The sequence below is a fragment of the Chelonoidis abingdonii genome, chromosome 9, assembly GCF_003597395.2.
Source record: "Chelonoidis abingdonii isolate Lonesome George chromosome 9, CheloAbing_2.0, whole genome shotgun sequence".
In the NCBI taxonomy this organism is placed as follows: domain Eukaryota; kingdom Metazoa; phylum Chordata; order Testudines; family Testudinidae; genus Chelonoidis; species Chelonoidis abingdonii.
In genome coordinates this window covers 78,759,801-78,784,972 of record NC_133777.1, presented here as the reverse complement: position 1 = coordinate 78,784,972, position 25,172 = coordinate 78,759,801, and the positions used below count along the sequence as shown (strand labels likewise).

The 25,172-nt window shown below is 42.9% G+C and overlaps 1 protein-coding gene across 1 annotated transcript in view; it reads left to right on the top strand.

Annotated features, from left to right (window-relative positions):
- CHSY1 (chondroitin sulfate synthase 1) overlaps positions 1-25,172 on the top strand; it is a 95,784-nt gene that overhangs the window by 12,152 nt on the left and 58,460 nt on the right. The window contains exon 2 of the mRNA XM_032766068.2: positions 3,503-3,998. Within this exon, the coding sequence (XP_032621959.1) occupies positions 3,503-3,998 (496 nt within the window). The remainder of the gene's footprint in view (positions 1-3,502; positions 3,999-25,172) is intronic.

Here is a 25,172-nt window from a genome sequence, read left to right as displayed (position 1 = left end):
TCTCTAGCCCTTCCTGGTTCGTCCAGACCTTTCCATATTGACATCTCCACTCCTTTCAGCGTTCCTTGATGAATTGTGTATTCAGGGTGGTCTGAGCGTGGGTAGGCATCGTTCCGCTGGGTCGCTCGCGGGTTATGAGGCAAAGCGGTGTTGTTTTCCACGATCCAATGTCACAAGCCAAGCACTGAGGTACAACCGCATCTGCTCTAAACCCCTCAGACAAGGACCAACACCTACAGAACTCCCACCAAGCATTCTCAAAATACAATACCCGCACGAGAAATTAGAGAAAAACCACTCAGCAAGGAGGCCCCAGACGTGACCAGAAGCCTACCTACCTGCCAAGGCGACAAAACCCAAGAAAGGAAACCAACAGACTCACTGGTCATCACATACAGCCTCAGCTAAAACCCCTCCAACGCTATCATCAGGGATCTACAGCCCATCCTGGACAACGACCCCACATTTTTCACAGGTCTGGTGGCCAGGCCAATCCTTGCCCACAGAACAACCTGAAAGTATTCTCACCAGTCACTGCACACCGGTATACCATAGTACTCTAGCTTCAGGAACCAATCCATGCAAAACAAACCTCGATGGCCACCTTGCCCACATATCTACACCATCACACGGACCTAACCAGATCATCCCATACCATCACTGGTACATTCACCTGCAGTTCCACCAATGTAATATACACCATCATAATGCCAGCAAATCATGCCCCTCTGCTATGTACATCAGCCAAACTGGACAGTCTCTCGTCAAAGGAAAGATGGTCAACAATTCAGATATAGGAATGGGCGACTATACAAAAACCTGTAGCTGCGAGCACTTCAACCCTCCCTCGGCCACACTATAGACGACCTTAAGGTGGCCCATTCCTGCAGCAAAAAAACTTCAGGACCAGACTTCAAAAGAGAAAACTGCTGAGCTTCAGTTCATCTGCAAATTGACACCATCAGCTCTGGATAAACAAAGTCTGTATGAATGGCTTGCCAATACAGCAACCAGTTTTCCTCCTTGGTTTTCAACCTCTACTGCTAGAACAGGGCCTCATCCTCCCTGGATTGAACTAACCTCGTTATCTACTAGCTTGCTTGCTAGCATATATATACCTGCCCCTGGAAATTTCCACTACCTGCGTCTGACGAAGTGGGTATTCACCCACGAAAGCTCACGCTCCAAAATGTCTGTTAGTCTATAAGGTGCCACAGGATTCTCTGCTGCTTTTACAGATCCAGACTAACACGGCTACCCCTCTGATGCTCTGTGTAGGAAGGCATGGAAAACAGAGTTTTACTGTTTCTTTGTGGGAAGCAATTGCATTAAACAATACCCAGTGATCTAACTTCCGTAAGTTTTTAAGAGCAAGAATGTGAAACATTTAATAGGTGGGTAACTTAAAATCTCTCTAGAGAATCTTTGCTTGATTGTGACTCAGAAGAGGTGTAAAGAGGAGTCCTCCTAAGTAGGATAAAGAGGCCAGCTGCCCATGTGCGTATGCGCTAGGCCGGCTTTGCTAGAGGCTGCTGGTGAAGGCTTAAGACTGATGCTATGTCTTTGCACGGCTCAACACAAATAAGGGCTCCTGGCTATAAGAGTGGCTGATATGCCATAGGCCCTGCCGATATTGCTGATCATAGTTCCTCTACTAGCTCCTGTGTCTCATGAGACATCCTCTTTATGCTTGGAGCAGCCTGCCATTTCCTGTTGACAAATACCCATCCCTGTTTAAACCCCACTGCTTTCCTAACCTCTTTAGAGGAGTATGGGTCTGTTGTCTTCTGGGAGTTGATCCACATCAGACGTAGTAGATTCATAAATGTCTTAAGTGACTTAGGAGTGCTAGTTCCATTGACAGCTATTTTAAGTGTCTTTGTCCTGTTTGAAAATCTCATCCCTAAATTCTTTAGCTGAAGTGGTAGTATCTCAAGGTTTTAGCTCTGTGGAGTCCTAGGTTCAAACCCTGCTGTCAACTCAGGTGGTGGCTGTTACCTTTTTAACCCTCCATTTCAATTGTCCTTTCTCTTCCTCTTGGTTTAGTTTCCTGTGTTTCTGTAGTCGATGCTGAGCTTGTGGGATCATGGAACACTTAAGCCCTACTCAAAGCTCTGATATTAACAAAAAAAAAAAAAAATCTGTGTTCCTATTCTCCAGAGATTGATACAAAATGTGGCTGTGAGGGGTAATACCATGGTAAGAAGAGAAGTCCATCTGTTAGGATTCTACTGTGCTGCTATTCATGCCCCATTCTTTGGGGCTGCTTTTCTATGAGCCTCCAGCTGGTAGGGGGCAGATGAATTTGAGGTGACTTTTCTTGATTCTTCCCCTGCATGTTGGGTTGCTGCATCTTTTCTTCTATCAGAGCCTACCCAATTCATCTACTAGCTGCTGGGTGGAAAACACCACTACTCTACCCATCTGTCATAGAGTCTTGCCTTCTGTGGGGTACAGACTTTTCATAAGCTGATGCAAAAATTGTCATCTGTTCATTTGCACCTCTGAAACTATAGATTAACATAGTCACCAGTGGTCAGCAGTAGGGACTGAAAATGTGCAGGGAAGCGCCGAACAACTTGAAGCTAATTTTGTGTGCATTCTGTCACCTGCACAAACTTGAAAATACATTCTTAGTAATTAAAAGAAACTGATTTTCCTAAATGTTGCAAAAACCTTGAGGAGGGGGGAAGGCTGTTTAAACCACTACGTCAGAGTCTAGGAGGTCCCCAAATCTTGTTCTTCCTTCTGCATCTGATTGGTATTCATACATGAAGGTTATATAGTCCTTTGTAAGGACTTAGATGGTACTTTCAAGGGCACTCAGCATTAGCCTAACACAGTTTCCTTTGACTTCAATGAGAGTCTTAAGACCAACATCAGTGGGAACAGAGTTAGGCTAAGAGTAAGCACTTCTGGAAAATTCCAGTTAGTTTTGGAGGAGCTCTGTTGTTAGCACACCTTGACACTAGAAACTTAGGCTCAGAGGCATTTCATGTTGGAATGGCTTGCATGTCGTATAGCAAATTTATTGCACCATGACCCCCCTCTGACAATAAAAAATAACTACACGACACATGCAAACACCCTCTCTCCCCCTCCCCCCCCGTGTGCCTAAGGGCTTCAGTCCCAGGCAGCAGGGCTGTAGCCTGAGCACCACTGCCCTGGGCTGAAGCCCATGGGCTTTGGCTTCAGCCTCTGACGATGGGGCTTGGGCTTCAGTCCTTGGCCCCTCTGAGTCTAACAGCAGTCCTGGTGACCTCATTAAAACAGGGTAGCAACCCACTTTGGAGTTGTGACCCACAGTTTGAGAACTACTGTCATATATGGTTCTTACCACTGTACATGACTATCACTTATGTGGAAGGAAGACAGCATTTAAGGAGAATTAAAAAGGAGGAAATTCTTAAACAAATGGTCCTCTTGAGTCACTTTTTCCTGTATGTTTGACTTGTACTATGATGTGCTGTCTGTAAATTTAACTTTTGTATTTTCATTCTAGAACCTGGTCCAAAACCATTCCTGGCAAGGTTGAATTCTTCTCCAGTGAGGGTTCGGACACTTCTCTTCCAATCCCGATAGTGCCACTACGAGGCGTGGATGACTCCTACCCACCCCAGAAGAAATCCTTTATGATGCTCAAGTACATGCATGACCACTACTTGGACAATTTTGAATGGTTTATGAGAGCAGATGATGATGTTTACATTAAGGGGGACAGATTGGAGAGCTTCCTTAGGAGTTTGAACAGCAGTGAACCCCTCTTCCTTGGACAGACTGGGCTTGGCACCACCGAAGAGATGGGGAAACTGGCCTTGGAACCTGGCGAGAACTTCTGCATGGGAGGACCTGGAGTGATCATGAGCCGAGAGGTGCTGCGCAGAATGGTGCCTCACATTGGAGAGTGCTTGCGAGAGATGTACACCACTCATGAGGATGTGGAAGTGGGAAGATGTGTGCGGAGATTTGCAGGAGTGCAGTGTGTCTGGTCTTATGAGGTAAGAACACAAACACAAGCAATGAGACATGTGGATGCGAAAGGTGTGCTGTTTTTGTACAGGATAATGTCAAGTCCCAGACGCAAGCAAATGGGATATGGCCTACCTGACACTTAATTTTGTATAATATAAATTTAAAATTGGTTAAAGTAGTTCTGGATATTGCACCTGTCCCAGAGCTCCCTTGCCTTTCTTTCTGACTTCACAATAAAATTGTCCTACCGCTTGAAAATAGTTTTTTTTCTTCTGCCTGTCATCATGTGAAACCCCCACACAAATGAATGTGACAGCATGGAGAAAAATGTCTCATAAATGAACCAAACTGGGGGAAACCTGGTAACTTCTCTAACCTTTCAGTTACACTACTCATAGATGTCTGTCTGTCCTTTTTTTTGTTTTTTTTGTTTTTTGTTTTTTGTTTTTAAGTCACCAGGTAGAGGTGACATGTAAGCTGAGTGTCTCATAGGGTATGTCCACACTACCCGCCGGATCGGTGGGTAGCGATCGATCTATCAGGGATCGATTTATCTTGTCTCGTTTTGATGAGATAAATCGATCCTCGAATGCTCTGCTGTCGACTCTGGAACTCCACCAGGGCACGAGGTGGAAGCGGAGTCGACGGGGGAGTCGTGGCCGTCAATCTTGTGTCTTGAGGACAGGAGGTAAGTCAATCTAAGATATGTCAACTTCAGCTACGCTATTCTCATAACTGAAGTTGCATATCTTAGATCGATTTCTCCCCCCTCTCCCCACCCCCACACACATGTGGACCAGCCAATAGTTTTACCATTCCTGTGCTGTGAGGCAAAAATATTCATCACCTCCATTTCACAAATTAGAACTTGAGGGGAAAACTGAATCAAAGTAGTTTGGTTTGTTTGTTTTATTTTCCTCAAATGGGGCTCAGTTTCATTGTGAGTGCTAACAGGGAGCTGCTGGTGTTCACCACCTCTGAAATTAAGTCCCTGAGTGATTTTGCTGACTGTCAGAGCTGTGAGTTGGTGTTTTTGGCTTCTAGTTTGTGCTTAACCAGCTTGTCTGTGGGATCAGTATTGAAAACTAATGGTTTGGTGAGCAGTCTGGTAATTAGTGTTGGAGCACACAAGGGTTACAGACTTGTGTTGTGAAGTATTCCATGTTTCTGTCTTAGTCCTTCCCCGAAGGCATACCTATTGCCAAACAAGTGTTTAATCTCTCCAGCATTTAACATTGTCACACTGCATACAGTACTAAGTCTGCAGATAATTAAACATGAAACTGCCTACAAGGAAGTATCTATAGCTCAGGCATGGTTCTATTACTTGTTGGATATTTGCTGATTCCTGCTGTTGGACTTTGTGCGTGGAGACTGGTCTTCAGAGGGGCTTATCTCCTCCCCCACCCTCAAAGCCCCCTGTACTGACCACCACTGAACTTTGCCCGTAGAGATCTGATTGCAGCTTCAGGATCTCAAAAAACCCACAGCCTGTTTACTGAGTTTATTACTTACACTTTGTTGTCCTCATGGACAATTCAGATCCATACAGTTCTCTAGACTTCAAAGTTTGGTTGTAAGTATTGTAGAAGAATAATTCTGCTCAACTGCTAACATAGGAGGTTTTTTTGTTTTTTGTTTTTAAATAAAGTGGAATCACTTCCATCAATCTGGAATTCTGTAAAAGCCTGTCCCTATAGAATCTAAATATGTGGCCAAACATGAGTTTAGCTCTTTTTAAAGGGACCCCAACTTAATCACACTTCTGCTAGTATTGGAAAGAACACTGAGGATTACTAGCGACAAAAGATCGGAGGAAGATTGCTTTACACTCATATTTTTGTTCCAAAGGAATACTCTGTGTGTGTGTGTGTGTGGCTGACAGCTCTGTGCATAGTTTTCCCTGACTATGAGCTCTCTCATAGCAATGGGGGGAGTTTTTAAAAAAAGGAAATTGTAAAACCACAGAAATTGACAGAGGGACTTGAGTCGGAGAGAGTACCTGAAGCTATTATTAACTTGAACTGACTTGGTTTCATTTTGACAGCGAGAGGGTTTAAATTTTTGAAATAGTTACTGATTGCTTCTCCTGAGAAGCTACCATTTAGTGCTTTGTGGGCCCAATTGGAGCTCAGTGGAGTCAATGGCCGTTGGCTCAGGGCCTTGAGATAGAGAGTCTTTTCATCTGCTTTCATCTTGGCACATATATAAAAAATGAAATCTGGACACAGGCAAAGATGAGCTCTAGAGCGGCAGTGGTGCTGTCAGTTTTCTATATTTTTAGATCTGAAATGATTTACTGGTGTGTGAGGTGCTTTACGGAGAAAAGGATCAAACCACTTTTTTTCTCTTAGTTCTCCTATTTAAAATAGTGACTAGGCCTAGAGCAGACTATTGAAACAACTTCTGTGTAAATAGCTACATCAGGTGTAACTTAAACTATTAAATGCTCAAATCCTGGTCCCATTGAAACGAATAGCAAAACAGCCATTGATTTCAGTAGGACCAAGATTTGGCATGAAATCTTGAATCATTTGTGGAGCTGTCACGCTTTAAGGAGGTTAGAATAACAAAACAAAAAAGGGTGTGACATGTAGCAGAACTAGACTGCAAATAATGCTGAGGTAAAGCAAAATGCTTGAGCATTTTTAAGCTATCCAGAATGTTTTCTCGCAGATGTGGTGGACTATCTAAAATTAGTATGTGTGGAGGGGGGAAAATAGCATGAACTCTTAAAAATTATTCCTGCAGTGTGAGAGAGAATGTAAGGTTTAGTGTTCCCTGGGAGGGAGGAATGGCTAGGTAGCAGTTTCAATGATAAAAGCACATTACTGCTTTAGGGAGTAGCTGCACTTTCGTTTCACTGAGGGCTTTTTAATTTAAAAACTGTCATAATTTGGTCTTTGGTCTGATTCCCTCAATACCCAGACAACTGGATTAAATGTGCCTAGGGAATGTTATGTAAGATAAAACAATGGCTCTGTTAAGCAATGCAGCTGTCTTAACCAGCTGTGTTAGGAAAGGTTAGTGTTTAAGCAACATTTTTCCATGTCTTAAGTGTATTCATGAGTGTCAAGCAAGAGACCACTATGCCTAAAATGCAGTGGATTGTATTGCAACAGACTTTAGGTGGAAGGAACAGTTATTCCATCCCCTGCCTTCTGGGGGTATTATATTGCATTCTTTAGGATACCTTGAATTAGTTTCCTCTCTTTAGTTCTTGCAGGTCTTAGCAAATTAGACCCTAATTGCTTTAAAAAAAAGTCCTTGCTCATGACTTCCATTTAGAAGTGCTTTAATGGTCCAAATCTTCAAGCCCCTATTCATGTGAGTAATTTCACTGATGTCCGTATAGGCTTCTTGCATGAGCAAGTGTTTACCAGTACTTTGTCATACATTTGTGGAACATCGCTGGGGAAAACTCTGCTTGGCCCTGTATCTTCCCCTCTCTACCCTCCATTGCTATTACTCTTATTTACACCCTAGGGGTCAGTGCATTTTGATAAGTGCAACCACCTCTTTTCCAGCCTCCTTTACACCTCCCTCTCCCTTTTAACTCCAGCCACAGCATGGCCACCAAAACTGTCCTCTTCTGTCCTGACCATTAGACTCGACTGCTGCATCAAAGTGTTGTCCCAGCCTACGTGTCTGGTCCTGGATCCTCTTGTTCCTGCTGTCTTCTGCTTGATCAAAGATATCGGCCTCGAAACCCATCTTGTTTCGTTCTTGCATTTGGTGCAGGCTTCTGTGCTGCCTCTTACTCATGAAGTGCACTCCACTAAGCTACCAACCTTATTCATTACAAGTCTCATGTGGGCATCATGGAAGTAGTGAGTTTACAAGACAAGTTGTGAATAAACTTTGTTGGCCTGAACGCTTAGGGATGTGTGTGTGTGGTGGGGGGATAGCACTTCTCTGGGTTTTATCCTTTCTCCGGTGTGTCTGAGGTTGTAAGATCTCTATTAGTGATTGTTCCTTTTTTGTGTGTGTGGTAGAGTGCTGAACCTGTCATTTGTGCTTAACAAATAACTGTGAAATGCAGCCACCTCCTAGGGTCAATGGAAGTAACCACTCAATAATTTGGGCACAACACATTGCATGACAGCAGGGGGCAGGACAAATTATACCAAGGACTACCAGGGCCATGGAATATTATATGTCCACAGAGAACAGACGGGACCTAGGTTATAAGATCTCTCTTTCAAAACCTGACACCCCTCCCCATCCCCAGCATAAAGTATGTAGAGCTTAATTTATCTCTGTTGGCGAGGATAAAGGGCTGAGTTTTGATCCTGTGAGGACTGGACCCCACAGTCCTAGAGAATCTAGGTATTTTAATCTTATAGGGATGCTGCCAGAGCTGAGGAAAGAATATTTGATTATACCTGTGTTTAAAATCTTCTTTCACTATTAGTTTACTACTTTGCATTTCTCTCTGCTTGGAGAGTGAAGACTGGCTAGTTGACTTTCAGCCTTTGGTACACCAGCACAATGTTGCACTATTTCAGTTGTTCATACTGAAGAAAGCTAGCTTCCATTCTGATGCAGAGCTATTGCAGTGCTTTCATTTTTAAAAAAATTGTCAACTTTTCTGTTTTAAGTTTCATTTTGAGTCTTGTATTTTCTTTAGCAGCATCTCACCCATGGGATTATCTTTCAGTTGCAGGTGATGCATTTTTTATAGTTGCTCTTGCCATAAAATACTATGTAAAGAGTTCAATTCCTGTTCATAGGAATCCTGATTACGTTTATCCAGGTTATTCATAACTGCTGGTAATTGGCAAAGCTGCAACATATGCATCCAACTTTCCTCAGTTGTGATACAAACTGTTGGCACTATTTTGCCCTCTCTTAGTGTCAAACACTTTTCTTTCCTCATACCACAGTGATTGGTGCAGAATAAGAACCTAGACAGTATTGTGCCCTGGTGAAAGTCTCTTCCTGGAAACTTTGGTTTTCGAAAGAATGTTTTCAAAAGAATTAATCATGTAACGCTTTTCTATTTTAACTAGACGTGAAAAGTCATTTTTAAAAATGTACTGGTCTGTGTGTCTTAATAGAAACTCCACTTCCTAGCAGGGCTTTGGAGCAGAGCCTGGAGCTGGAGCACGGAGCAGCTCCAGAGCAGTAGAGCTGCAGGTTTTTGCATGGCACTGGAGCACAGCTCCAAAGCCCTGCTTCCTAGTTTACCTAGCAGTGTCTGGGGGGTGGTGTGTGTGTGCGTGCGCACTTTCCACACCAAAGCATCAGACTAGAAAACATATTTTCAAAACATCTTTACCTGTGAGAGGTAGTGTAAAGAAAGCCAGGGAGAGTCAAGTGTTTTGTATTGTATTTTATTGTGGGTTGAGGAAAAGCATTGTCCCATAGCCAGATCCAATTATGAATCCATCAGGGGTGCAAGCATCCCCCAAACGTTCCATTCCTGTATATAAGATGCTCCAAATGCAGGGGAAAGGGGGGCGTTTTGGGGCTCTAAAGAGGCCAGAATTCGGAGAAATCCTGTGATGGTTAGGGAAGGGAAACAGAAAGTACTGGCTTTGGGGGACAAATATACAACTCTTAGCATGTGACTAGTTTCCAGTTCTATGGGTTTGTCTCTTGAGAAGGAAACTTCTCCTTCACTGTGTCAAAAAGCTGTTGGAGACTACCTGGCTGACTAGCTTCGTGTGGCCCACTTAGAGCTTGGTCCTATGCTACATTAACTTCAAGGGCAGAACTCCTGTTGACTCTAATGGTGAAGAATCAGAGTCCTGATGAGATTTTATTGGAATACTCTGTACTTGCCTGTTTAGTCTGATGTATATTACAGTAGAGTTGTTGTGAAGGCCTTTGAGAGGCAGGGTACCGTATGTGTCTTTGTTAACCTCAAGGACCAATGTAGCATCATGTCAGTTCTTGAATTTGTCATCTCCAACATTTTTCCACAATGCTGAGTGTCCACGACTCCAGCTGAGGTCAGTACTTCTGGAAACCAAGCCCTTAGTATTGCTTTACATTACTGTCTCTCTGACATGCAGTCTGTTCTGACCTCTGCCACATGCTACTCTTAAAATAAACCTGTCCTCAGGAAACAGGGATAGCAGGGTTATAAATTGATGCCATCCGTGTACGTGGTACCATGTGTACCCATGCACAAGGTGCATAGAGTCTGAATCTGATGCAGACCATCTGCGTGTACACAATAATTAGTTTGGAGAGAACCTTGAAGTACACCACTACCTCAATGTAACACCACCCCATATAACACAAATTTAGATATAATGTGGTAAAGCAGTGCTCCGAGGGGGTGGGGCTGGGCATTCTGGTGATTCAAAGCAAGTTCAATATAACATGGTTTCATCTATAACGCGGTAAGATATTTTGGCTCCCAAGGACAGCGTTATATCGAGGTAGAGGTGTAGTGCAGTTTAAAAAACTGCACTAACTTGGATGGGACTGTCACTGAAAGACTTCGTGGAAGTCTGCTTTGTCTTTTTAAGAGCAATTCTATTTAGTGTACAGGAGCTGAAGAATGGATTTTAGGCATTTTGTGCGTGGCTGAGAAGAAACGAGTACTTTACAGGAGAGACAATGGACAAGAATAGGTGGTGACCGTATGTAGGCAGGGGCAGAATTGCACAAGGCCTTGGAAATGAGTGCAAAAAACTTGACCTTGATGCGGTAGGCAAAAGGGCACCAGTGAAGATCTTGGGGGAGGTAGAGAGAGGTGGGCAGAGCATCATAACTCTAATAACAGCACTTTCAGCAGATTAGTGAGGGGAGAAGCAGGGAGGTCAAAGCTGAGGAAGCTTCTCCGTAGATGCAGGAAGGCCACAGGGTGGATGAGGTTTTCAGCATTTGGAGTGGAAGGTAACAACCTAAGATCTACATCCAAACTGTAATTTCTACTTCATCTAAGTTACTTAAAAGAAAGCAAAATCTGACTGAAAACTCATAAGCCTTTTTTAAAAGCAGCAAAGAGTCCTGTGACACCTTATAGACTAACAGACGTATTGAAGCTTGAGCTTTTGTGGTCATGTGTCTGACGAAGTGGGTATTTACCCACAAAAGCTCGTGCTCCGATACCTCTGTTAGCCTATAAGTTACCACAGGACTCTTTGCTGCTTTTACAGATCCAGACTAACACTGCTACCCCTTTGATACTTGAAGCCTTTTTTAGTAACTTCTGCAGTCACAGATCAGCAAAGCAGAAGTTTGAGGCTTGTGAAGTATTTTGATTGTTTTGCTGTTTGAACCCAAAGACCCTGGAAACAGCTCCACTTTGTGTATCTGCAGTTTTAGCACTAATATTTTTGTTTTGACTCCTGGCCTTGTTGTTGTGAATTTTACGGTGTGCACTTGTTTTTGACTTGTATGTAATGTCAGGGTTTTTTTGTTTTTGATATGGTTTGACCCAGTTTTCATGAGAAGACAGAGGAATCTGCTCTTAGTTAGATGACCTATAAGCTGAAGGTTATAAAAATTGAAACTTGAACAATGAAATGTAGTCTCTGCTGATGCCATGCATAAAAATAAAAGTACCTTAGGCTGAATTTCAGAAGACTGAAGGAAGACCTTTCTTTCATGAATTAGCATCAGTGTAGTGTGAATTTCGGGGAGCTATCAAGATTAGTCATTGTCTAGTCAGTGAAGGTTTTATTGCATTGCTGGATAAAGAACTTTAATAGAATGCCTCCTCATCCCAGATTCTTAATTCAGACATGTACTTATGAAGAGAAGTTGTGTGAAGACTTGAGAAACCATCGGAGAAGTGGGGGAAATATGGTTCCCCTTGTCTGAACTTTAATAAAATTACTCTGTCTTTATCCAAAATAAATCACTACTCTTTCCCTCCCACTGTCCCCTGCATGCATCCTCCCCATTTGCTAGGACTAAGTATGGAAAAACTGTGTAAAAACAAATTCTTAAAAAAGAGTCTTGATTGACTTGACAGTATATCCACAATCAACTTGAAATGTAGTCAAGTTTTGGATGCTACACCTGCCCTAAGGATCCCTTCGGTCTTGCCAATCTTTATGGGTTGGCAATAGCTCTTTTTTTTTTTTTGTTTTAAATGGCTGTCTATTGGTGAGAAGCCCACACCAAAAACAAAGTGGAAACTCTATATAGTCCATTTCACTGCTTCACTGTCTAGACAAATTGTCAAATGCACAAAGCAGTTAAACTATAAAGAGAGATTACTACAACAAAGACTAGAATCTTAGGCCAGTCTACACGACGCGCGAAATCGATTTTAGATACGCCATTTCAGCTACGAGAATAGCATAGCTGAAATCAATTATCTAAAATCGATCTACTCACCGTCTTCACCGCGCGGGATCGATTGTGCGTGGCTCGCCATGTCGAGTCGGAACTCCGTGGTTTTGGTGGAGTTCCGGAATCGATGTAAGCGCGCTCAGGGATCGATACATCGCGTCTAGATGAGACGCGATATATCGATCCCCGAGCAGTCGATTGTAACGCGCCAATATGGCGCGTCGTATAGACGTGGCCTTAGGTGACACTTACGGTACTAGGCACAGTGCTTTCAGGGTTGCTTTTTTAGTTGACCATATCCCTTTTAATGTCAAGTGAAATTTCGCTTTTTAAAAAAATGTGAAGAGGGGGACTTGCTTTCAATCCCTCAGTCTGGAAAAAATAAGTCTTACTATTTATGTAGCACCAACAGTGTGCTGGGTTTGTCTAGACCTGTGCTAGTGCTGGACTATACCTGTAGTCCTGGGAGCTCCAAAACAACCAACCTTGTAAAAGCCAGGAGCACTAATCTGTTTCCAGGGTCTTTTATAATGCTGTTGGGAAGTCAGCATGGCAAAATTACATACAATAGATATCTCCATCCTCATGTATCATTAAAACAGCTGCTTTCTAAGCGGCTGTCTTTGCTGGTCATGGTATGCTAGTATATACAAAGGCTTTAGTAAACTGTCAGTTATATTTTGTTGATACAGCAGGATCAGTCCCTGGCATGTTCTGTTAGTACCTTCCCAAGTAGTATTCCTAATCTTTTTTCATTCTTATCTGCCTAAAATTTAGAGAAGAAGAAAAGGAGGGGGGATAATACTGAAAAGAATTGTTAGGTCTCTTTAAATAAATAAATAAATCTCCTGCTTCAACAGCTTCCTTTTATAAGGTCACTGTCTGTGGATTACAGGCATCCACTAGTGCTGCAGTTTTTCCTTTTTGCCGACTTGGCTGGGATGAAACTTCCGTGTGCTGTGATGTGTTTAGATGTACAGCTGCAATTAGTAACGGGAGCTGGATACCTTAGCCCTCCCATACACAGTGCACTAAAATGTTTCTGTATGGTAAGCTATAGTCTGGCTTTGGACTGCGGTGGAGGTTCCAGCCCTGTGGTAGATAAGTGCTACTGATAAAAGTGGCTGTGAAACGGCCACCTGCAGCACCAGCTCCCTGTCACAAAAAGTGACGTTTCTAGCACTCTGCTGTGTACGATGCTGTATAAGATCTCTACTTGTCTCTGTATAATCTGCTAACTACAGTTCGTACTGTCCATCGTGTGGAGAATTAGTTGTTGAGGATGTGTCTAGCCTCCTCTCATTTAGCAAGTTTTCTGATGAAGTTGCTGTGAGTTGTGCCCTGAAGCCCTCTGACTTGGCAAATGGAACTTGGTTGTAATCTGCTGGGCTGCCACATATCTTTAATTGAGTCTTAAAAGGCTTTAAACACTTAGCACTAATTTCCTGTGTTTAAAAGCTTTTCTGGACTCCTGATGGTGTAAACTTTCATGGTTATCAGCTGGAGTCTTCTTAAAATCTTGCCAGAAATCCTGATTATCTAAAAGGCAGGAATTCTGTTCTTGCATACCTGGGACACCATGACCTTCAAGTGCCCTCAGTTTCTCCGCAAGTGCTATTAGGAACTCTTGGAACTTTTGCTATTAAATTTCATCTGGAAGAGGATTCACTGGTCCTGTTGCACTTAAAACGTAGTTCTACTTTATTTCTTGCTTTAAATTAGATTTCTGCTTGTATTACCACTTGAAACAAACTAACTGTCAAGAATTACCTTCAGATATGTTTGAGCAACTTCACATACAATGATGATGATACAGACTTGACTCTAGTTTTCGTTTTCACCAATGGGAAATTTGAGAATCTGGTTAACTGGCAAATCATGTTACAGATGGTGATTGGGGTTTTTTGTTTAAATTTCATTAACAAAAAATAGCCAAAGTTAGCTTAAGTTCAAATAATATTGATGGTGTTTGTGTGGTTTGTTTGTTTGTTTTTTGTGTTTTTGCATCAGAGGAGATCTACTCACTTAGAGTTTGCACTCTACATTTGTGTTGGTGTTCTGGTTTTTGAATTAGAGTTGCAGAGGACGTTCCACTATCATAATTAGGCCCCCACTCCTGCATTTGGATCTGTTGGAAAGGTTTCTTCAGCCGTGCCAGATCCTATTTGACTGCAGAATTGGGGCCTGAGGGCTTTGCTACATGGGGAACTATTCTAGATTAGCCATTCCTATCTAACTCCATGATGGATGCTCGTATTCCAAACTGAGTGTCTTATTCAGAATTGGCATAAGTGGATTGAACTAATTTGGAATAAGACGTTGTGGAATAACAGTATCCACGCATGGCGTTAATCCAGAATCACTACCTTATTACAGATTTATTTCTATGTATAGACAAGCCTTTAGTCTGTGAAGCTGTCAGGGAAAGAGTCTTCATGTATCTGCAGAGAACACGGTTGGTGCTTAATAAATAGATTGCAGATCTTAGTTAAACATTTTAAAGCTTGAAGGCTAGCGTTTTCCTGTGAATATAAGAAGATGATAAATGTCCTAGTAAGAATCTTCTGAAGTTTGAGGTGAATTGTCTTCCTCCACTGCAGTAAGAAGGGTGGAGAGACACACAACTGTGCAAATTCTGACTAATTGGAGTAGCTTTTTCTTTTATACCTTCAGAAATACGGAGCATATATGGCAAATGGATACTTCTCTCCATCTCAGTGTGCCTGCACTGGCACTTGAAGTTGGTCTCAACATCTGTTCTGTTCTAAAAGGCTGAACAAGCCACTTCATGAATAATAGTGGGCAAGTTTTCATATACATAACTGTAAATCAGTGTGATTGGTTAGAACACTGCTCCAAGAATAAGTTAATGCTAATGAAGGTACCAGCCCTTATAGGCCTTCAGTGGGTTTAATTACTTGGCAGTAACTCCCATATTTGAAATAAAACTAAATGTTTTGGCGGGTTATGTCACCACTGTATTATTGTGGAGTGAAGGAGAGAGTGTTAGGTTGCCTCTGCTGAACTGCCTTAAGCCTCCTCTGGATGCATAGTACACTTCAGACAGCCCAGATACTGCAGCAATATTGTCTGTCTTGGTGGTGTAATGCAGTGGCTCTCAACCTTTCCAGACTACTATACCCCTTCCAGGAGTCTCACTTCTCTTGTGTACCCTCAAGTTTCACCTCACTTAAACTACTTGCTTACAAAATCAGACATAAAAATACAAAAGTGTCACAGCACACCATTACTGAAACATTGCTTATGTGCTCTTTTTTTTACCATAGAATTATGAAATAAATCAATTTGAATATAAATATTGTACCTCCATTTCAGTGTATAGTATAAACAAGTCATTGTATGAAATTTTAGATTGTAATGGCTTTTTATGTAGCCTGTTGTAAAACTAGGCAAATATCTAGATGCATTGATGGAATACAGAGGGGGTACATCAACTCATCTAGATATTTACCTAGCTTACAACCCAAGATCCTGATTGTGCCGTGGCATCCATAATTTAACAAGGCAGAGTGCTCTAAAATTGAATCTTTTTGAACAAGAAGTAACATTAAACAGGGAATAGTGCTGGAGTTCTTGTGCAAAAAAAAAAAAGGACAACAAATTCCAGAATTAATTGTTCTATATAAATGCATGTTTACCCACAACAGATAATGCCTTGTTCCTCTTCAGTTGGCACAAGGGGTTTTTTGTACCTGCCTCAGTCATAAGTCTGCTTTGATATCCCAGACTACTAGCAGTGGCTGCCTTTTTGAAATATCGTACTCTGAGGGCAGTGATATCCTGTAATACATCACAGTTGGGGTGTGGGACATGTGGGAGGGAGAGGTACTTCTCCCCATTAGCACACCAACCCTTCATAGACTCATAAGTCAGAAGGGACCACATATGATCATCTAGTCTGACCTCTGCACAAAGCAGGCCACAGAACCCTACCCATCCACTTCTATAAAACCCCTAACCTATGTCCGAGTTTTATTGAGTCCTCATTGTCAAATTGTGGTTTGAAGACCTCAAGCAGAGAATCCACCAGCAAGTGACCCATGCCCCATGCTGCAGGGGAAGGCGAAAAACCTGCAGAGCCTCTGCCAATCTGCCCTGGAGGAAAATTCCTTCCCGACCCCAAATATGGCGATCAGCTAAACCCTTCTTGCTATATCCAGTTTTTAAAAGCTGATGTCTATATTTAGATCCATTAGAATGGATACATATGTATGTACAAAAGCTGAGGGCAGGAAAGGGGCGGGGCATGGTAAAAAGTAGGGCTATTGGGGACTAGTAGTGGGGTAGGGAGGCAAGAGGGACAATCTAGATTGGGATCAAATGGAGCATGGAAGGAGAGCAGCATTTGGGGTTAGGGTCAACAGGAGTTTTCTAAAATACACCTATCTATCCACGCTAGTAGAAAAACTACATTAGTAGACACAATTCTTCATCAGGTTTCCAAAATGGTGTCTCTTCTTTTGAAGTACACCTCTACCCCAATATAACTCGGGAGCCAAAAATCCCTACTGCGTTTATAGGGGAAACCCCCTTATATTGGGGTAGCGGTGTCAGGGCTCCAAGGGTGATTTAAAGAAGCCGGAGCTCCCCGCAGCAACCGGAGCCCCAGGGTTACCATGCTATATGTTACAGGCAGAAAAGACACTGTTTATTTGAGACCTACTGCTGCATTTTATTTTGTGATTGATGCATGGTACATTCCATTACCATTGCTGTATTTGTAGCACTTTTCAGGGATACATCTGTCATGTGCACACTACAGTTCTGTAATGCTGCACCACGCATAGGGACTGTGCGGGGTTCTGTTGTGAGCTACTTGGGTGACCCTTGCTCTATTCTCCTGTAGAAATGTTCTTCCAGTATAGAGAGTCAGAACATTTTACTAGTTTTTACTATGTCTCTTTAACTCACTGAAAATCCTTCAGATGTCTCTACTGATCAGACTTCAGGCATATAGTGGGCCTCTTTCACAAGATGGTGAGGAAATACTTTTCAGCTTACTTTTAGATGGTCTAATGCTGTGCATTGTTCAAGTAAGCTTGAAGGAGCCTAGTTTTAACCCTGACCGCCAAGAAACTTGGGAAAAACAATTCATTTGTCTTTGAGAGGAGTTGTAATCTTTTGTGTCTGGAATTTTTTGAAGTGTTTCAGCATCAAACCATTTTGCAAACACCTTTTCCTTACTGCACCTCTGTGATAATTACAATGATCTTGCAAAGGAGTGTAAGTGATTAGCCCAAGGGCACAAAGGAGGCTCTGTCAGGGCAAGAATTAGAGTACAGGGGGTCCTGACTCCTCCTCATATACTCAACAACAGCTGTCTTTTCTAGTTAGTTCAATTAAAATTCCATAGTTAGGGCTGACACCAAGAGAAGCTTGAGCAAACATGTTCTTCCTCTTGCTCCAGGAAACCACGTGTGCTGTCAGAATTAACCTGTGGCCAGAAAACTGAAATCCCAGCCACGAAACAGAATGTGCTGGCCTGACTTTGCTCCCATTGAAGTTGATGTAGACGAAAGAAATGAAATAGAAGTAAAACAGAAGCTCTCTGCAGATGCAGACTTGATCTGTTGGCATCCCTATGATTTAGGGTCCAGACAGCTAGTTGCAAGTTGGTTCCTCAACACAGTTAATGGTAGGATATCATGGAAAACTTGGTCTGCAGTCTAAACACTCATCTGTCAAATCAAAATGCATCTCAACAGCTCCAGTGAGCAAACTTGTGAAATGAGGGGGGAGGGAGCAAGGAACCAGCATCTTGTTAATAGCAGAAGGGTGGGAAGCAGGGGGGCAAGGATGAAATTTAAGGAACTGTTAACTAACACAAATGGTGGACTGGAGTGCAAATAAAAAACATTGAGCTAGCTGGAGATGGGAATAGAATTGCTATAGAAGCAAACATCCTGGGAACTTTCTAAAGGTGAAACCTTCAATCCTGTTTGCAGTGGCAAATTCACTAGACTAGAGCAGCTTCTCTTATGCTGTGGTCTGCTGAATGCTTGCTGGTCGGATATTGCAGGATCTGCCTCTTTCCTGCATAACTGCTGCTTCAGGTGACCAGGCTTTTTGCTAAAAGAATTTGGTTGCTAGCATGTCTCTTTTACGGCCATTTCAACTATCCACCTTTGCTAGAGACCACAGTTGTTATAAGACGATGGAGAGCAGTTATTTGCCAGTAGAAAAGGAGGTGCCCTCATCAAGGAACTTGGGCTGAGAAGAGGAGCTGAGAAAGGTCTGAATCTTAAATCCACATGGGCTCAGTTGCAGGCAGTCTCTGAGTATTGGGAGCTGAAGCTCAGGCAGAAGGGAGCTAGGGAAAGAAAAGTACCGTAAGATCAGGGGTATGCGTTGGGAAATTAGTCCAATTTTTAGGGTTAACAAAACTTGTACTAATGAGTTAGTGTACTCTGGAAGATATTATGGAGTGCTAGCTAAGAAACATACATGTTACCAGCTGTTTCCCTGGCATGTCACAGGTATAATCTACAAAGCACCTACAGGAATCCACTAACCTTTTTATACCTGGATCAACCCTACCTCTTTCTCCCTCAGACCAGAAAGAATACCTGCCAATAAAGCATGCACTTTTAAAGTCAGCAATCTTGACACTGTTGTAAAGCTCTGTCCTGCACAAAAGTGACAAGACCCAAAATCAAATCAGATTTGGAACACTTTTGTGCATGAACGATGCACAGTGATGAACGTGGTAGGGAGTTGAATCATGCTGTGGGTAACAGAATGGGTGACACTATCTATTGAAGGGCCCCTGCCTTCGTGGACTGCTATGGTACACTGGGTCATAATCCATTGGTATGTTTCACTGTTGCTAATGCAGGTTTTCAGTGCTTTGAAGCTCTAAAATAATGCCCTTGGTTGAGAAGATTTAATTTGAGAATCACTGAATAGGAAGGGCCACTGCTGTCTGCGCTGGTTGTGAAAAGTGAAGTAATTGATCAGTATGTTTAGGTGTTTTTAGGTATGTGCTAATCCTGTGTCAGATCCCACTTTGTGAGCAAAACACTGGGGAGAGGTTGTGGTTCTTCGAGTGATGGTCCATATATATTATATTTTATATATGCCAAACATTGGTGTACATGTACCAGAATCTGATTTTTTCATAGCAGTGTCCATTGACCTGCATGCGCATCATGTGTCGCCTCATGTCTAAGGTGAGATTATATTAGGCAGTGTGGGTTGATGTGTCTTCAGTTCCCTCTTACTGCCTCATGGTTGGTGTCAAGAGTGGAAGGACTCGGTCTCTGTACTGATTCACAAGAGCTAGGGACAGTCAATGCATTTGCACAGTGGCAATTTCAAAACTGATAAAAGAAATATTTTTTTCATGCAACAAAGCCTGTGGAATTCACTGCCATAGGATGTCATTGAGGCCAAGAACTTGGCAAGGTTCAGAGAGGGTTGGTAATCTAAATGGATAACAATATCAAGAGTTGTGGTAACTAATGCTTATGTGTTCTTTCATTTTGGCTTTTTTTTTTAAACAGTATATAGGTCTTCTGCCATGAGGCACAAGGTTCTATCTTTTTATTAAAGTTTAATATTAGACCTTGGGAGGGGGGCACAAATTATCCCACATCTGCCTAGTACAAGGTTTCTTGTACCTTCCCCTGAAGCATCACAGACTGGATATTGGACTAGATGTGACTTACAACAGTTTTGATCTCCCTTTAGTTCCTACCTGGTCAGCCAGTCTACATAAGTAGTTAGATAGTTCTGTCCACCCTGTTATCCTAGCCTGCTGTGCATCATGATAGATGCTAAGAAGGGCTCGTAGGGCTTGATCCAACTCTGGGTGGAGTCCATGAAGCCTTAGTTCATTTCTGTGAGAGTCAGTTTGTCATAGTGTGGCATGAGCAGACTCCCATTCCTAGTAGTTGACACCTCAAACGGCTGTTGGCTTGTGTGGGGAGTCCCATTGAAGGTGCTTTTAGCAGCAGTTCCTGTACTGTACTTCCAGTCCACGTTACAATTCTGTTTCACTCCCAGATTTTAAAGCCAGAATGAAGTAGTATGCTCCTCCAGCATGACTGCCTACTGTACATGACACCAGCCCTAGAACATCTCATGCTAACTCCTGATTCACGCCCATAACTTCTAGAAAGAGATCTATGCCTGAATTTTGGTGCTTTTTTCTTTTCTTTTTAGAAAATACTGATAGAATAGTTTGTCCAGCACTTAACAGCCCCGAGCTGCTGTAGCCCAGTCCACAGTTCTGCAAGTGGAGAAACTCAAATGAGGTGGAGAATAACTGAGCTTTACACTTTACACTTCAGTCTCTTTGATCACTCAGTAACTGACCTCACAGGGACAATTCTTCAACAAAAAAAACTTCAAAAACAGACTCCAACATGAAGCTGCAGAACTGGAATTAATTTTCAAACTAGATACCATCAGATTAGGCCTGAATAAAGACTAGGAGTGTTTGAGTCATTACAAAACTTAAACTTAATTTCCCCAATACTAATTTCTCCCTATTGTTACTCACACCTTCTTGTCAACTGTCTGTAATGGGCCACTCTCTTACCACTTCAAAAGTTATTTCTCCTCCCTTGGTATCCTGCTGTTGATTTATCTCATTAGACTGACTAAACACTTGGTAAAGCAACCCACATCCTTTCATGTATTTATACCTGTTCCTGTATCTTATTTCATACGTCTGCTGAAGTGGGTTTTAGCTCACAAAAGCTTATGCCCATATAAATTTGTTAGTCTCTAACGTTCCATAAGGTTTTTTTTTTTTTTTTTGCTGATACAGACTAACACAACTATCACTGAAACCTGAGCTTTACAGTGTGCCCTGAAGCTCAACAAACTGTCTTCTGTAGACCAGTGAAGGAAGAGTTTCAGAACAGAGGTTGCTTTGTAGAAAATGCCTTGCTCGTGGTCATTTTAACCTTTTTCAGCTGGGGAGCTATTACCACGTGGAGCAGTGTTGCATGAAGAGTGAGGAAAGGGGGAAAATAACTTGTGACGCTGACCCCTGACGTAGGATATATTAGACAGTTGGCGCTAATCTAAACTTTATTTCTGTCTGTGCAATCATGGCGACTTCACAGATTTTCAAATGACTTCATACATCTACAATAGGCTCATAGTAATCAAATCACTGTCCTGCACAGACCTGTGTCTAGGCCCTTGGCGGAGGCAGTTTGGCAATACAGCAAGCTAACAGTAATAAATAACGAGATTATAACACAGACCTACTCGCATTGAATACGTAACTTATGTCCACATGTATCCTGTTTTATCAAAGGTCAGACAGACAGCTGAGTGCCACAGGGGCAAATTGTTAATGGTTTAGACTGTCCTGTAGCAGTAAGCAGATACAGCTTGGGATGTGACTTTTAGCTAGCCGATTTCGAGGAAATGTGAAACAAAGCAATCTTTGTCTGAGCCTGCTGCAGAATCCTTCACTAACAAACACTTTATCATGTCAGTCTGTGGTGGGTGATACATTACAGTAATAGATTTGTTACTGTGCAAAACTGCTGCCGTCTTTAGCTGGAGAAAACTGACCTTTGAACGTTGCTTGAAAGGGTTTAATGCTAAACTTGCTAATAAAGCCCTTCTAGGGAAGAGCCCTGAACTTTCAGCTGAGCAGTACAGAGCTAGTATCTGAGAGTGTTGTTGTACCTTGTAACCTACTGGATAAACAACATGCGTAGGTGAGACTTCTGCATCTCTGAACTCGCTCATGAACAGCAACAGAGAGAAGAGCATCAAGTTTCTACCATGGAAAGTATTTTTTAAAGTTACAACCACCGAATAGCCTTTTAAATTCTATTGTGCATATTATAAAATGTTAGAAGATGTGTATAGTGGTTTTCTACACGGTGTACAGGTTCTGGTGTAATCCACGTGATAAACTTATCACGGCTGCAGTTTTATCACTCTCCTAGATCCACCCAACCAGCACTTTGTCATTTAACATTCCAATACTACCAGACAGCTATTGGAGGTAGATTAGTGGGTGTTTTGGCTGTTTTGTTTATTTGGGATTTTGGGGGGAAGAAGGGGAGGGAGGAGGAAAGGGCAAAGGCGGGGTAAAATCAGCCTATTGAAAAAGCTTCCTCCATCTGTCCCAAATGTGGAGTTTTTCCCCTCCAAGGCACAGGCTACGCAAGATCTATTTGCTGCCAGTAGCCGATTTTACATGCATAAAAACCCACCACAACTTTAGTCTGTTTTTTAAATGCTGAAGGGCTAGAAAAGGGCTTTATCCACTGCAAAAGGGAGGATTCCCAGCTGGAAAGACATTGCTTGATTCTAGCCCTGTAAGGGCCCAAGAAATTGGGCTTTAAAGTCATGCCAGTTTTATGTACATAATCGCTATTTTAGATCTTTTTGAAGTTTTTATGACTCCCTCCGAGCCCTACACTACACAGTTGGACTCATGGTAACTAAGGCTTTGCTGGCAGATGGATACAAGAAATAATTCATTTATTAAAAAAACAAAATATAAAAAATTAAAGCCCTCTCAAAGATTCCTTGAAGTTTTTCTGTAGCATAAGGCGCACATACATAAGGTACAGGATGGATGTGCTGTGAAGATTTTGAGTCAGAGGCTCAGCTGATACAAGGCAGCATACCTCTGTCTGTCTGTTTGGAGCAACGCCCGTTTAGAGCGACTGAGGCTCTGGGCCTTTATCAGGCCTCATTTGGGATGACCTGAATAGCTCATGTGTAGCTCTGCCACTACTAAATCTGACCATCCAAAATTCATGCTGATATAACATTTATACACCAATTTTTGGGGGGAGAGGCAGTAGGGTGACCAGGTGTTTTCAACCTGGAACACCTGGTTGAAAAGGGACCCTAGTGGCTCCAGTAAGTACTACTGACCAGGCCGTTAAAAGTCTTGTCAGCGGTGCTGCAGCACTAAGATAGGCTAGTACCTACCTGTCCTGACTGGCACCCACTGCGCCTCAGAAGTGATAAGCAGGTCCTGCTCCTAGGTGGGTGGGCCACAGGGCTCCACGCATTGCCCCTGCCCCAAGCTAGTGGGAGCTGGGGGGAACCAGCTCATAGGAGCTGGGCACCTGTGGGCAAGAGGAGTGCGTGGAGCCTCCTGGAGCCCCCCACCTAGGACCTGGACCTGCTGGCTGCTTTCGGGGCATGTGCAGCATGGTGCCAGGGAGCCTGCCTTAGCTCCCCCTGCTGTGCTGCTGACCCAGAGCTGGTTGAGATAAGCCCAAGCCCTAGCCCTGAGCCTCCTGACCCCAAACCCAGAGCCCTCTCCCACATCCTGAACCTCTCATCCCTGCCCCCACCCCCAAAGCCCTTACCCCCTTATGTACCCCAGCCTCCTGCCTCAACCCACAGTCCCCTCCTGCATTCCAAATCCCTTGGTTCACCCCCCAGCCTGGAGCTTCCTCCTGCACCCCAAACCCCTCACCCCTGGTCCTACCCTAAAGCCCTCACCCCCTCCTGTACCCCAACCCCCTGCCTCAACCCACAGTCCCCTCCTACATTCCAAATTCCTCAGTTCACACCCAGCCTGGAGCCCCCTCCTGCACCCTGAACCCCTCGTTTCTAGCCCCTCCCCAGAGCCCTCACCTCTGGTTAGAGCCCTCACCTCATCCATCCCCCCCCAGCCCAGTGAAAGTGGGTGAGGGTAGGGGGAGTGAGCCACTGAAGGTGGGGGAATGTAGTGAGCTGGTGGCAGGGCCTCGGGGATGGGGTGGGGCTAGGCTGTCTGGTTTTGTGTAACTAGAAAGTTGGCAACCCCAAGGCGCAGGAACTGTATTCCCTTTTATACTAGAATCAATTTCCCATTACATATAGAGTAGAGAAAGCTTAATTCAAATCTGATGAGGCATAAGATGCTGTCTAAGGAGCAACAGAACAATTTAGGGGTAAAACTTTTTAATACAGGGAAACAGTAAAAAAATGATACTTTTTATGAGGTGACTGAATGATTAGCTTGGCCAGTGAGTGTTGGTACAGCTGGATGCATAGTGTGAGAAATGGCACAGTGAGAGTCTTGTCTGGTTCCAGCTGCAGTACCTTACCCTGCTGCACCTAAAGAGAGTTCTGGACTGTGGCCTTGAGATCAAGAAATATTAGCCCAAGTGCCAGATTTCATGAGGGTGGAAAAGGAAGCAGCACAGCCTAAAACTGGAGATATCTGGCTGTTTGCATAGATGGAGTTCTCTTTCCATCATAAGTTGTCCATAAGCATCATGAAGGCCAGATCCACTTGTGTGTATGCAACCAAGTACGTGTGCACATCTAGATATCATCTGAACTCTAAAAGGTGGAGTCTGAAGAAGAAACTCTGCAGTCTTAGAGGACTTATTCTGTTCATGTCCTGGAAGCAGAAAGGGCATCTGCTCTTTAAACAATTATAAAACAATAAAAACCAGCAACTGAGAGAGGATTCCAGTACTATATGAAAAATACTAAGAGTAGGATTGTTAGCATATATATACCTTGGTTTTCAGCAACAGGGCATTATTCTGAGATTTTTACTACGACGTGTACAGTTGCAAATCACCTCTGTTAAACAAGAATGATTAATTCACTTTGTTTTGCAATCCTGTCTCTGCTTAGAAGTCAGATTAGCAATTAAATTAATCAATGAATGTTTCGTGCCTGAGAGAATAAAAAGGAAATTTTACCTTGTCTGGGCAAAATGTAGTTCCCAAGGAATTTGAGAAGCTAGTGAGCGAAACAGTTCCAAAAATTTGGCAGATCAGACATTCAGCCACTCGAAAAGGAAAGAGACAGGAAGTGAGACAGATTTTAAAAAAATACATCTGAGTGGAGGAAATGACTTGTCCTTTGAGAAGAAATCTATATAAGGCACATAAGGCAGACTATTCTTTGTGGCTTTGAGTAATGGAAAACAAAACATTAAAGAACACGCAAGGAGCACCCTGTATATCTTGCAGGGCAGCACC